Source organism: Mytilus edulis, chromosome 3 (assembly GCF_963676685.1).
Source record: "Mytilus edulis chromosome 3, xbMytEdul2.2, whole genome shotgun sequence".
NCBI lineage: Eukaryota > Metazoa > Mollusca > Bivalvia > Mytilida > Mytilidae > Mytilus > Mytilus edulis.
This window is the reverse complement of record NC_092346.1, coordinates 15763918-15780002: the sequence shown is the minus strand read 5'-3', so window position 1 is coordinate 15780002 and position 16085 is coordinate 15763918. Positions and strand designations below refer to the sequence as shown.

The following is a 16085-nucleotide window of genomic DNA, read 5'->3' as shown; positions in this document are numbered from 1 at the left end:
AGGGGTTTATTATCATACCATCATAAAATATATGAGAAGAACATACATGTAACCCGAATCATGTCAACAACTGGTTTTAGAACAAATGTGTTTATTTCCGATGCAAAGACCCTTTGAGTGAATCAATATTAATACCCCCAAAAAAGTCATTAATTCCACTATTTTAAAAGGCCTTATTTGAACAATTTATTACCAGGTTTTTGATTGTACCAAGTATACTTGTAAGTAGAATATACAGTTTAGTACTGGAACAATGGCTTGAAAACGAAATAAATCTATATTTGTAACATGTGTAAGGTGCTTTGTGTAGCTTTGGAAGCCAGTACATAGTTGGAACTTTCAATGTATTTGGTTCTGCTTGTAAAGAGATAGCTAAAAGTTTATGTTTGTTACAGATGTCATTTTCCAAATATGGAGTCAGTTGGAATGTTGGTTAATTCGTGATTTCCTTTTGGTTGAATTCGTGATTTCCTTTTGCAGAACCTCAATGTAAAATTTCGTCAAACAATAATGATATTATTAGTAGACTTATAAGCTGGGACAAAAACTACTTGCTATGCGGGTTCTTATGTTTGATACGAGAAATAGGGCTTTTATGGTTGTTGTTTGGAGTAAAATGTTCTTTAAAATGTTGTTTACGTATATCAACTATTTTCATTACTGAATTAAAAAATGAATCTAAGGATTTCTTGTCAGCTTTTTTGTGTTTTATCCATTTCTAGCAGTAAGTACGGAGTGAGTCGTGGATGATGTAACGATACTCATTCCAATTAATAATGAACGAGGGACGATATTTAGGTCCTTTACTGAGGAATGATTTCGATTCTCGGTCACGAACGATGTTACGGTCTCCAGTATTAACATGGGAACTGGGGCCATAAATGTATTCGGAATTACTGCAATTTAATGACGTAGGTGTATTGTCACTGATATTAACATCTTTACACACTTCGCTATAATTAAACACATATTTCCGGGTAAATTGTTTGTAAACATAACAAATAAGAGGGAGTTCAGTAGTATCAAAATAGCCAAGAATTGGTTCTTCAACAGAATGACCATTAAAAATACCGGCAATATTTACAAAACCAAAACCTTTATTGACATATTTGATTTTAATAAAATGATTTTTGTGATCTTCAGGTGTAATACCACCATTGATTTTTCCCTATTAGTCTTTGTCAAATTGGCACTTTTAAAAAAATTGTATAGTATTGACCTTTATTTCAACCAAAGAAATACTTTGCATGTATTAAGTTTAATCCTTTCCAGTGATACAGTGAAAATTTCACACTACATTTCATTAACCAGCACCGGAAGTAAACAACCCAATTTTTACACTGTTATTTACTGGTTACCTGCTTTGGTAACTATGTAACCTTACCGCTCCAAAATATTTTATAATATTTTATAAGACCACCAAATAAAAAAAAGAATGCTGCTTTCAGACATCCAATATACATATTTACGACTCAGAAAAATTTAAGTGCACTGAAATGCAGCGTTAATGTTCTACAACTGTCAAATTCAAAGGAATATTTTTTTAGGCCTACTTTCGTAACCGGATGTGACGTACCATGATTTGGTGGTATTACACCTTCAGGGCGATCAACTTTGGGAAACAGTTTAGCATAACAATATGCAATTATAATTTGGACAAATTCATAATTAGGACTGCATTATGGAATTGTGTTGCAATCCTCTAAACTTTTATATAATTTATTGACAGGTAAAGAACAGAGCTTGGTTAACAGATAATGTCTATTGTTGTTTTTATATGGGAAATAGAAATCAGGTCCGAAATATTTATATTGTTGGTACGAAATTTTCTTTGATTGCGATTTTTCTACGCCCATGAGAACGGTTTTTATGAATTGTTTTAGAAACTACATCCAAAATGTTAACAGAATCGGTTCTTGGTATATTACCAAATCCCATGATAGTATCATTAAGACCGAGAGGATAGACTGCTGTAATTTTTTGATCCAACTTAATTCAATTCTTTTCTGTGATCGTACAAACTTTGAATGAGATTTCACAGGCTGCGTACTTACTACTTCTAAAGGTTGAACTGTTAAATATTAAATAGAATGATTGTGATTCTTAAAACGATGAAGGTGTTCTTGAGTGAGTTTAGATAAATAGCGTCCAATTTCACCAACGTACTGAATACCAAATCTCGGTTTGTATCATGTGAGTAAATAGATCATGCTGTTAGTTTTTCAATTGATATCCGTTTCAAAATTAAAGGAAAAGGTGCAACCATTAAATTTGGACCTTACCGTATTGTTGGTGGAAAGACGGGGACATGTAGGTCATTTTTTTAGCATGACACTTATCGATTGAAGGGTAACCCCGAATTTTATTATTAAAAATGTTAGCGATTGTAGTTTTTTTTAGATAAGCTATTTTGAAGATTGAGACGTGAAGATATTCTTTGAACGAGTTTAGTATTAAGTATTTTTCCATTTCTCAGATAAATTATTTGTTTTTTTGTTATCCGTATTTCGAGTTGAAAGGAGCAAAGACTGGCGTCCAGAATATGAACCAGAACACAGGAATAGAATAAAGTAAAATAGATGAAACTGTTCGGGCAATGACGTCAAACGCTATCCATCATCAAATACCCGACAAAATACGATATCTACAAACCAGAGAAAAAAAAACCAGAGTATGTAAATCTAGCGCCTGACGTCTGACAAAATAGAAGAATGGGGTTGAATAGTGAAATATGAGTGGTTCCGTGATGAAGGCCATACATTGACCTATAATGGTTTACTTTTAGAAATCGTTATGATGGAGAGTTGTCTCATTGGCACTCACACCACATCTTCCTATATCTATTTATATAAATATTCCTAAAATAATGAACATAGAAAAGTTCTCGCTCGGACACACATTCCATTATCTTATTTATTATAAGAGCATAAACTTGAAGCACGGGGAGGCACTCTACTGTCTCCACACGGCACTAAAGACAAACTCTGTAAAAAATAAAATTGAAAATGAAAAGGGGGAATATGTCAAAGAATTACCTGTTTACAAACATTTGAATTAATGGAAATACATTGTATTAAGAGTTGTAGAATCTACATGTAAAAAATTGTGTATGTTGTTGAGTTATAAAATTTGTAGTTGATCTTTAACAACAAAATGCATCACAACGATTAAAAATATTATATTAAATCTATTGCACATACATTTATATCTCCAAAGTAACTTTCTTAAAATAATAAAATATGCCAAAATGATACAAAAAATTAATATATACAAATAGCAACCATTCAATAGCTTTTTTTTTCTTTTTGATCAATGTACAAAAAAATGAGGATAAAAATTTCAGGTTGTGCATGAATAAAGTAACAGCTATAACATCACTTCGGATATAAGTATCAACAATTTAACATCATAATGTTGAAATTCTGTTTCATAAACAATTGTTCAAACAACAAAGACTTATTGATAATTTAACATTAAAAGTATCTATTTTCAAACATAACCACAATTGTCCATATGCATAAATGTTTTTCAATTTTCTATTCAAAACCATTTTGATGAATTTTCACTGTATGTTTCCTCTTTCTGTCGTTCTGAGGCAAATAGGAGCTGCTGGTCTACATGTGGAGGTATAGAAACATATGGACCACAGAAATTAATAGGGATACTAATGGGATGATATGCTGCTGATGCTTGAGTATTTGTTTCATCTTTAAACACATTTTTGAAATGTGTGGGATGAATTGTCACTGGAACATAATGTGTTCCAAGAGGATGAAGAACAAAGGCTGGAAGAGGCACCTGTTTTGAATTAAAACGTCCATCCCTCTCAAAATCATTCTGATATCGTAGAACTTTATTTTGCTCACAATAACTGTCTGTAGAACTATTTTGAGATCCCAAATATTGACTATGTTGAGTGACAGGACTGGAAGTTCTACAGCCCATTTGATTTTGCTTTCCTTGTTCATTTCCATCTTCCATTGAATCTGATGATACATCACTCTTGAGGTAATAAGGACGTTTTTCTTGAGAAAACCTTTTGGTAATATTGTGCTTGAATTTGTAAGAATGTGACTTGTGGTAATCAATCTTGTGTCTATTACTGCCTTCATATGAATTCTGGTCACTGGACCATGGACTGCCTCTTGACCGATCACATTCATTTTTCTCTGCTGTATCTCTCTGAACAGACTGCAGCGTAATACATGATGAGCTTCCATCTGACAATGACTGATTACTGGAACTACAGTATCCTGATATTTGACTGGATGTTTGTTTTGTTGGCGTCAGTAAGGTACAAAGCTGTTTATCCTGTTTTATCACGGCCATGTCGTTTTCAGAAATTCCCATGCCTTGCACCACTTGACCATTTCTCGATGAGTTAAAATTTGACATTGTTGCTTCCGACATCAAGGAATTATCAGGCTTTACATATTGGAAGTCAGATGCAGATTTCACTACAAAGGAAAACAATTAAATGAAATGTGTGTAGTAGTGATAGGTGTAAGTGAAGAGAAAAAAACACCTTTCTTGCATTACTTTCCAATAATGAAGGCCATTAGAGCTGACAGTATGTATAGATATATCTTGTTGAAGACTGTATGTTGACCTCTAAATGTCACAAGTATTTTTGTTGTTGTGTTGCTGTGTCAAAAGACATACACACAACATATCTGTTTATTCATAATTACCATCACCTTTAGAATAAGTATCGATAATTATCAAATAATAAGAAACTAATTCATTAATTTTATACCATAACAAAACAATTAAAAAGTTATATCAAATAAGCTTACAAGTAATCAAATATACTACATATGTTTTATATAAATATAAAACCATGTATATGATCGTATTTGTTGGGAAGCAAAATTGGATGCACAACATTCAAAACTCACCAAAATATCCTAGAGAAATCAACAATTAAACAGAGATACCTGATTGATAAGACAATACACATGATACACAATTATAACATTTCAAAACCTCATCGATGTTAAGGTTGTGCTAAAGTTTTTTTTAGGTAACATCCAAGACTAAGCCATTTAAATTACAAGATAAAACATTCATCATGCAGATCTGTAGTGCAAAAACTAGTACTGGACCAGTGCTTATCGACTGTTCAACCAATCTTAAACATAACCGAAGATTATTTTGAAAATTGCATCACCAGTTTTTAAATAGCTAACCCTATTCATGAGTATCTCCAGAGATATTCAAATAAACTATGGAACAACTGGTCATGAAATTTTCTTATTGACTTTCAGCTATGCCTAAGACTAAGAAAAAGAAGTCACAACTAATATGGAATATAGAGTATTAGTTTCTACACCCAGTAACATGTACATTGTATAACAGACTCTTGTCTACATGGTATCACTTAGTGGAATATAAGTAATTCAATGAAGTCTAATTTATACACTAATCTGAACTCAAACTAATACACAGTCGTACATCATAACTACTTAGACTGAGACGTTTACTAGTGAAAGTCAAAGATATGTCAAATTTACTTTCATTAAATTCAAAATATTATAGACGATAGCCTGTTAATACAGTTATTTCACACGTCACAGAAATATAAGAAGAGCATCATTAGAATTATAAGTGTTTCACGTGCATCTGTGAAGTAGTGTTATCATATTGCCTGTCAAGGTCAATAACAGTACACAGATCTATGATTTTATGAACCACATACTGAGTTTTAAAGAAATAGATGTTTTACCTTGAAATAACAAAATGCGTCCTGAAAACAACTGTGTTAGAAGAGAATTGCAAAATGAAAAACAAGATGTTTAACAAACTAAAATTACCTGAATGTTAAATTCTAACTGATATATAAATAAATATATATGAGCAAGCAATAACTTCTTTACTTGATTTCTTTTCATATTCTTGTACATTATAAGTAAACAAATACTTATGTAATTAATTTTCTTTGTGTTAGATGTAGTTTATATTTCTAATCAAACAGTCAGGGGCATTACTTAAAACAAGAAACATTTAAAATGACCTATACAAGTAATGTTGAAAACGAGGCTATTTTACATATTACTTATATATGTAACTTTTCTAATTTGTGAACCACAAATCTGGGTAAGAAAACCTTATTTAGTATATATTTTTGAAATATCACATCATGAGGACTTTGCGTATTACTGAGAGTACTACCTCTAAAAAACATTCAGTCCATGAAAGTACCAACTATTCAATTGTATTATGGACAGGATAAATTTTAGAAGAGCTTGTTTCGCTTACATTTTACCTGCATCTTGCATAATATTTACCATTAACTTTATATAATTTTAAAAGGATCATAGTGCTATGGCAGTTTAGGAATAACACCACTAATTATTAGCCCCTTGCTTTCTATGTTAAATTTTGCAACTTCAAGCATTCATAGCTATGTTTTCTTAAGTTTAAATAAAGTTGTAGTCATTTCATGTCAAAACTATACCCTATCCTGACTTGTGTTAAAAAAATTTAACGTACCTTTAATTTCATATTAGAGCACACTGGTTCCTGGAAGTTTGGTTGTTCAAAAACAGGTACTTATGATCTAAGCAACAGGGAAAATATGCCCACCCATATGGCCTGTATTTGGTATTTGTTAGACATATACGTATTACCGTAAACCACACAACAAATTTAAAGATGTTCGATAGTCTTTATTTTGATTTTTTGTCACATATTCGGAATATTGCCTGCTTACCCCTACTTTTCCTATTTTTTTTACATACAGATTTAAAAGCCATTTTTTAATACATTATAAAATCCTTTAACTTTTTATAGTTTTGAAAGGATAAAGTGCATATGTTAACCTATAAAAAATCAAGAATCATTTCCCTTCAAAATTTGTAATTGTATTTTTTTTAATTTTTTTTTTGCATTTTTGTTCTGTTATACATACTATGAATTTTATAACATTCTTTTGCAAAAAAACTTGTTATTTTGAAACAGAGAAGCAAACATTATTAAAAAATTATGGTTAGCAAAAGAAAACACGGATATGATCTCAGCAAAAGCATGAACAACATTACTCTATTTCTAGAATAAGTTCGTTTGTCGTACCAGTGTTATGCTGGAAAATATCATTTCTTATTTGTTTCAATACGTCTAAAGGGTTTTCGGGTGTTTCTCAAGTTGTTTGGTAGGAGTATCTATGTTGTGAAAACATTTAAAAAAACATCGTTTCCCCCCCCCCCCCCCCCAAGTGTCTAAGGCGTCGTCTACAATCCTATATATAAGTTCAAATGATGGTTCATGGGAAACATCTGTTGTTTGAAATGTAATTCGGGGATGACAAAAATAACTAGCAAACTCTTCATGTAGTGTAAGCAGAGGGGGGAAACATAAACCTTCTGCAGTGGAAAAAGGGGGCGGATAACTATTTGACGAGCAGCAGCCCGTACTTAGTGCTCCAACGACAAAGAAAGGTGGGCCAAAAACATATCACTGATGCAGCTAGTTAAAAGGAATCAGCTAAGCAATAATATAACTCCTTGACTGAGAAAGTTCTTAAAATATTAAAAGCCTTGAGAGTCAGCTCTTATTCAGAATTACACGATTAAAACAGATTAAATGCTGTTAACAAATAGCTAATTTCACATTGAAAGTAAAATATTTTCTCTCATTGTTTTCTTTTATTAAGCATGAAGCGTCACATCTTTCGAGACATTGGGTATTTTGAGATTAACCACAGGTAAGTTTACCTGTAATTATCAACGTCAACTTAACAGTAAATGTAAACTATAGTTTCCGAAAATGTCTAATAGGCACAAGAAACGAAACTTTTTTTTAAAAGAAACAAACTTGATTTTGCAAAGATGTTTGAGCTTTTGCTCTGTTGCAGGTCTCAATGCTAATTTTCTGATGAAAACCTGAAATAAAAGTGCTGTTTCTTTGCTTTAGGTGTTGTCAAATACACGTAGGAATTGTGTGTCATGAATTAGTTCCTTTTTCCCCTTCCTTTACAAAATAAATTTTAAGTGTCAGAGTTATCTAAAGTTTGACACACAAGTCAACTTGTTTGTCATTCTGAAGCTTATATCTCAGGTCTATTACAGACGAGACAGTATAACAAATCTTACCCGTGGCAGTTTAGCCTTTTTTTACAGACTGGATCTCCAATTAATCTGGTGATATTGCAAAATCCAAAGGCCTGAAAAAAAACAACATGTGGTTTACATAGACCTGCCCATAATATTTCTTGCGTTAAGTTGTGTAACATGTCATTGACAAGGTGTCGTTTAGGAACTTAATGTTTGCAAGGTGACCCCATAGATGGTAAATAAGCTACATATAGTGATACTTTTGGTACAAAATGATGAAGAAAATTGTAGAAAACACTTAAAAGACCAGTGGTGCCGTGACATTAGTTTACTAAGGTATATAAAAAAGGATATTTTGCAAATATTGCTTATAACACTGCCTAAAACTCTATAAACCATTAAACTGTATATAAATAACAACTGTAGGACGCGGAAGAGCGATGGGTACGCTGATGTGCAATGGTCTGCGCCGAAGTACGACACGATGATGTGCTATGGTCTATAAGACGTGTGATGGCTAGTTTAAAATTTACAGACGTTCTATAATTATCAGAGGTATTTTTCTGTGCAAGTAAGTATATAAAGACCAAACATTCAATATTTTCTTCACTTGCAGTAATAAAATCGCTGATCTGTGTTATTTCTTGTTCAAATTCACAGCAGCCGTTCAGATTTTTCGCTTATTTTGTTTTCAGTCTAACTAACTAGGAAGTATTTGTATTTCAAACAACTACCATATTTTTTTAGTCACTGCAATAAGTACTGGTTTAAAGGGACAATAGCTTGTGGTATGTAACGTCGACTTACAAACGATTGTATGAACGGCTGCTTTTGTTTTGTTCAAGCTATTTACAAAGTATAATGTAAAACAACGTTACAGTGAAGACTGGAAATGCTATGGCAATTTTTTATGACTGTTTGTATAAACATTAAACTGGTTATACTCTCGATATTTTATATGAAATGACAGAAAATCTTCTTCTAACAAACAAATTGACTACCAAATCAACATGTAAACATGAAAAACATTGAAAATTGGATTTATGTAAGCCATCGCACTTCAGCGTAACCATTAACAAGATAGCGTCGCAATGAAACAATCGCACTTCGGCGTGATCAAAAACACATTTCAGCGTTAAACCATCGCACATCAGCGTGACAAACACGCTTCAGAGTACCAACGCAGTTTAGAGTCCTACCTTCATATGAAGACCAATAATCAGTTGTGCTTGCATAATAAAAACGGACCCAACCAATTCATATTATTTGTTCAAAGGCTAAAAAACAAATTCCCAGCTTTTTAACAATAGTTTCCGTTGTATTTGGGAAATTTAAGTCATTATCAAAACTGGAAAATAATATATGACAATTAAGAGAGGAAAAAAATCTCAAAATATATTTCAAAATATCAGCTGCAACTCATCTTTAAATCTTTGGATGGAGATGATTAAATGAGTATACAAAAATAAGATGCATGATAATCAATTTAGAACAATAACAGTTCACTCATTTTGCATAAAACTATACGTTTTTGTTATTTCGAAATGTTACCATTTTAATTTAACTGATACGACTTAAACATAACATGTTCTATTTTTTATCCTATTTTATCAAAATCTAGATTGCTGCTTAATATAAAGTCAATATCTTTGTACTATTTTGGAAGTAGAACAACCAAATAGCCCAATAGACCACTCTCATTCGTGTTTTATAAATTTGTATATTTTCAATTGATATGCTTGTCTTATTCAATTGTAATTTTATTGATGAGTGACTGGTCCCAATCTAGTACTTAGAAATCAGGGAAATAGGTTGGTAAAAATCGAGGATCGATCTATTCGTGATTGGGAAATAATCCCTGTACATCAAAATTATAATGGGATTCAAATTTTAAATTTCGATTAATATCATGTTAATTTACTCCCCCCCATTAATTCATATTGGAGTACATGCTTCTGTCCAATATTTTATATGGAAAAACGTTTTATAACTAAATAAATAAGCAAAAGTGATAATAATAAAATCAATTACTAAGAGCACATATTTTCTACATTTTAAAAGTAAATGTCTATTTGATATGTTTTATAAATAACAGTGCACAGCAATTGGATACACAGATTAATTTCACTCACATCAATTTCACGTGAATTTAAATTCATGCGAATTTCACCTCATATGAGTTTATACGTGAATTTCACGTCAAATTAGTTCATGCGAGTTTCACGTGAAATTTTTTTCACCTGAAATTCATGTGGATTTTTTAGATAAAGTAATTCAAATAACATCTAAATTTTCAAATTTAAATAAAATCATGCAAATACCGATTTTCTTTTTCACATAAAATTCACATGACAAATTTTACTTAAGATTCTTGTGAATCTCAATTTACTAGAAATTCACATTACAAATGTTCATGCGAGTTTCATGTATAAGCTCGTTTAAGGTGAATCTCACGTGAAATTTTTCACGTGAATTTCATGCGAGATTCACATATCACGTGAGAAATTTTTTTGCCTGTGTACAGTAAAAGTATCCTCAAAATAGCACTGAATGAGGATATATATCAGTATATATATATATATATATTGCATTATTGGTTTTTAACTTGCTAAAATGCGATGGGTTCTCAAATACTGAAGCTACAATTCTTAGTAACATATAGGGAATATTTTTATCCTCATTACTCATGATCTATATAAATACATTTTCTGAACTGAGTGTTTTAATATATTCATATAATATAAGTAGGTGGGCATGATTAAAGTAAAAACTATGTCATCACTTCAGATATAAGTATCAACAATTCAACATCATAATGTTGAAATTCTGTTTCAAGAAACAGTTTCCTTTTCTTAACAAGAAAGAGTCATTGGTTATCTAATATACAAAAATTGTTTTTTTTTAAACATAGCCACAATTATATAATAATTATTCAGTGCAAATTTGAGGAGAGTTTTACTGTATCCAATTTCTTTGCACTGTTATTTATAAACATATCAATTAGACATGTATTTTTAAAATGTTGAAAAATGGGCCACTTAGTAATTACATGAATTAATATAATATAATCAATTTACTTATTTATTTAGTTGTATAGCGAGTTTTTTTTCTGTTTTCCTATCTTAAAAAATCTTCTGAAAAATCAAACCAAATCTGAATATCATCTTACCTTTCTGAAATCTCGAGCTTTATTCTTTTTGCTGCATTTTGTTCCATTTGAGAATCATACATTGCATTTCCACATGTTTTCATTTTGTTTACATAAGACACAATAACGTTAAACAGCCACATTTCGAACTTTTATACACAAAAACCACAGTACATCTCACGTGTCGCAAAACATGTAAAAAGTATGCTTCCTCAAACACGTAATTGATCTTCCCATCCCAACATTGCTCACACGTATCAACATATGTGTGAATTATAAAAAGATGACATTCGTGTAATGTATAGACATGGAATAATTATATTGACAGAAACTCCAACGAAAAATTAGCACATTCCCACTGTTTTCTTTAAGAAAATAAAAGGTTCCGACTCAGTTTGTCAAGTTCGTGATAACTCCTTTGTGGGGTATCTGTGATGCCGCCTTCGCGTTTTTTTTTAACTGAAGCTGGTCCTATCACGTGATTTGATATCGATTGTCTTATCTAATTACCAATGTAAATAAACACGGAAACTCCCGTGGTTATTTGTGAATCGCCACATACATAACAACACCTGTTTCCGTTCAATAAATGAAGAACAACGCTGAAAAGATCGAAAGAATTGGTCCATATTTAACAGAATGACATAAGAATATTAACTGCATTCGAAAAGAGGGCAAGCTTATTTTTAGTTTTGTTGAGTATGTTTTAATCATTGGAACTTGAAAATCGGGAAATATCCGATTATGAAAATTACATTATTCTGAAGTAGATTGTTTGCAGAAAATAATGTGATGCGCTTGTAGTGTGCCAGATGGTGCCAGATAACTCAAATTTTAAGTTAAAGATTGTAAACTTTTATCGAGTGTTACACAAATATTTATGGTTTTCTCTATCGTAAAAGGTTATTAACTTACATTGTATTTATCAAATATGTTTTAAAGACTAAAAGAGGTTGATAATTACACGCATGTGATGACCTCTACATACTATATCAGGTTACATTTTGTACGAGACATGCAGATGAATTGTTACACATTTTATGATAATTCCAAAGTTATAAACAACCTTAAACATTCAACCTAGTCCGAGATTACTCTGACGTCTGACAGATTTATTTTTACGGATGGCTTATAATATTTCTGGATGCATTTAAAGAACGATCACCATGATGGGCCCTAAGCAGTTTAAATTTTTTTATCATGGAAACCAATTTAGAATTTATTTATGTGTTTAAAAGCTTAACAGTTCTGAAACATCTTACACCGTCTGCTAAGCAACTTATGTTTCTGTTTCTTGTTAAATTGCATGAAATATTTGCCATTGGACTTTCAGTAAACAATGAATCAAAATATTTAATATTTTTTTCGGATCAAAGCTCTTAAACCCCGTCCCTCCGGCCATTTTTTGGATTAAATTTTTGTTGGAAATTCTTTCATCAATTACTTCATTAAAATATTTGTCAAAGTTAGCATTAAAACCTGATAATAATTACTGATAAAAACTTTTCCGTTTACTTTACATGAGAATTTTATGATTTTCAAGCCTGACATGTATATAACAGTTACGCGTGTCTAGCCAACGGCTCTCCCATGAATAAAAATCTGACTATTTTAATATTGATTGCAACTTAAACTGACATGTTTATGGCTTGTGAGTACTTTTACTCTTCAGTATTTTTGTTTTTGTTTTTTTATTTGGTGAAAACAGTCGCGGGGATTTCGTTTCTTTTCTTTTGATTTGATTTTAAGCAGCAAAACCCATAAAAACTGACATATTTATCATTCACATGGTCGGTAAATTTATTTCCTTGACATTTAAGTACACATTCGGTTATTTCGGTATGTTCCGTAATTACGATCATTGACGAGGTTCTAAGAATTTGATCGGAAGACATGTCGAGTTAATTAACAGATACTTAACGATTTTGCGGCATCGCACGTTAAACGTTTGAAGTGCGCTTGTTTGAGTTCCTGTCAATATAATACTTCCATGGTATAGATTTATATCATTTTACTTAAATTAACGATATCACGAGTCAATCTGCATTTGTGTTCTTTTATTTTCTACCAATCTGGGGCTATTTCACTAAGTAACAATCAAGTACAATGTATAATGTTCTTTTGCATTTTTGATTGTTTGTTAAAATCTCATGTTGCCCCATTGTGGGTCCCTTGATTTGAAATAAACGGCTTTTTCTCAGCTTCTTTTCGTGCAACCTGTAAATATGTTGAAGCCTTTTTAAATACTCCCCTTTTACATTATAATTATACATAAATATAACAACCGACGTTAAAGCTGTCATAGCTAGGTTTAAAATGAAAAAACATATCAGATTTCGTGCGTAAATATACAATTCCTTGGTACAGGTGTTCTATAGCCATTTTTTCAACATTCCAATCTTTCCGGGGAGAAACACTGGATCGATCCGTAACATGTTTACCTAATGAAACCATGCGAAAGTACCTTGTAGTTGAGAAAAATCAAATTAAAATGAAATCTCAGTAAAGAAAATTTAGTTTGGCATGCCATATAAAAACGTGTAACTAAATATGCGTTCCCAGCATAATGAGCTTGTTGCAACCATGGAAGTCACTTCCTATAAGTAAGTTATAACACACGTAGTATCGACGTCAGATCGAAGAGGTCTAGTACAGTGATTTCGTCATAGTTTGGTTAGGTTACTTCTCAGAACGATTGTATCTATTAATTTCAAATAAGCAAAATATACAAAGCAAATAAGATGTCTGAATCTATATTGTAGGTAAAACGATGTACATTGAAGTTGTTGTTTTAAGAAATTAACGCAGGATAAGCAAAATTTCGACATTGGCATAGTTTGGTTTAGCGATTGACATGTGTCAGTTAAGTGTCTAGAAATTTGTTATGGTTTATATCCAAATTAATACATATTACCTTAATATTGTTTGTCCGAGACCACAATTGTCGTCCCTTGATTTTGTTGTTCACGAATACAGTCCCTAGTGTTAACAGTGTGTTACTTGCCATTAACTTTTATACCCCTTCCAAATTTATTTCTCCATGTTTAATGCCTCAAATTGCAAGAAGGGGGGTAAAATTACATTGTAAAAAAATTTGGGTTCAGAATTTTAAATGAGAGTAGTAATTTGGTCCAGCTGATAAAGGTTAAAAATTAGCACTTCGGAAGCTGTCAAAAGATTTCAAGACGCCCCAAACATAAAAATGTCCATATTTTGAGTTAGAGCCGATGAAGTTTTCTATAATTTTGATATAATTTGTCCCAAAAGTAGTACAACACACTGTAAAATTTCTTTGAGAAAGCGCAGGTGGGATTTTTTTTATATTCATTTATGTTCTAAAAGAAATGCACTACGAAATAATTGTGGTCTCGGACCTGTTAGTTTGTCTGATGGCGCTTGTGAAAAAAGGAAGTTACAAAATGTACATTTTGAATAAATAGAAAAGAAGCTTTTTTAATCAAATTTGGTGGGCTCAATAAGCAAACTGTACATTTCACATTTTAACTTTTCTTGTGTTTCTTACATGTTGTTATGTACTATTTTATTGCTTATGTATATCTCTGAACTGAGTGTTCTGGCGTTTGTTTGTACTATATTAATGTCATGTAGTGTTGTCATTCAGCGATAGTTTTAAAATTGCCTTTAAATCAGAAGGTTTGGCTAGCCATAAAACCAGGTTCAACCCACCATTTATCCTTAAAATATCCTGTACCAAGTCAGGAATAATGCAGTTGTTCTCAAACAGTCCGTTTCTATATATGTTGACGTTTGTTTTTGGTTTTGTTTTTGTTGCAGTTCAGTGTTTTTGTTGTTCCGTTGTTTTCTAATTATAGTTGATGTGTTTCCCTCGGGTTAAGTTTGTTACTCATATGTTTTCGCTTAATCGATTTATGAATATTGAACATCGGTATACTACTGTTGCCTTTATCTAAGATAAAATTTATATAGCCACAGCTCTTTTGAACTGGCATTCGATAAAATAAATCAAAAAAACAGAAAGCGTTGCAAAATCGTGTCATGTGGGTATGATTAAATACTGTATTGTCAATAGAATTTTTTTGGGGTTGCAGCGTGAACATATGTTATTTCCATTTGCTTGAATTGAATTTATATAAGTAATGTTGTTCTTTTCAAACCTTAACGGATAGCTCGAACGGATGCCTAAAGATAACTGTTTTTCCATCTGTTCATGTCCGTTAGACGTCCGTTCTTATCCGTTAGACGTCAGTCCATATCCGTTGCATGTCCGTTTAGCGTACGTTTTATCCGTCGACGTCCGTTCTGTCCGGTGAAAAATGTTAAGCATGTTCAAAACTTTAAACGGACGTCCAACGGATGAAATGTCTGTTCAACGTCCGGTAGGCGTCCGTTTTGTACGGTACTCGTCCGTTTCCTTTCCTTTTGTATCCGTTACGTGTCCGTTATACATTGTATATCCGTTGGATGTCTGGCAGATAAATTCACCAACAACCTTCTAACGAACCTCTTATGGATAAAACGGATGCTGAACGAATGTGAAACGGACTTCTACCGGACGTATCACGGATAAAACGGATGATGAACGGATCTGGAACGGATAAATGCCAATTTCGCGTCAGAAATGCCAATTAGATTTCCTAAGGTTCATAAATTCTTATTTTTCATAATCGATCTTAGAGTAAGGACACGTCTTCACAATCAAGTAGCTCTTATTCAGGTCAGACACTGCCCTTTGGCGGCATTTTAAAGAACAAACCAAAACCAGTTACACAGAAACATTTTGAAAATTTATGCGATTTACATGTATTATTATTGTCGCATTTAATTTTTCCGTATATCTTGTTCATCCGTTTTATCCGGTACGCTTCTGTTAGGTGTCCGGATTTTCTCGCTGCATTAATGACCCA

The 16085-nt window shown here is 32.1% G+C and overlaps 1 protein-coding gene across 1 annotated transcript; it reads right to left on the bottom strand.

Moving 5' to 3' along the window:
- Positions 1–3302: 3302 nt before the first annotated feature.
- On the bottom strand, positions 3303–12083 carry LOC139514794 (uncharacterized). The gene is made up of 3 exons (XM_071304418.1): positions 11221–12083; positions 8091–8161; positions 3303–4457 (listed from the first exon to the last, which is right to left on the bottom strand). The coding sequence occupies exon 3, from the start codon at positions 4408–4410 to the stop codon at positions 3541–3543; it is 870 nt and encodes a 289-aa protein (XP_071160519.1). The 5' UTR covers positions 4411–4457; positions 8091–8161; positions 11221–12083; the 3' UTR covers positions 3303–3540.
- Positions 12084–16085: the final 4002 nt, after the last annotated feature.

What these genes read in the sequence shown, in the direction of transcription:
- LOC139514794 (XM_071304418.1), bottom strand. Translation starts at nt 4,410, where the DNA reads ATGTCGGAAGCAACAATGTCAAATTTTAACTCATCGAGAAATGGTCAA.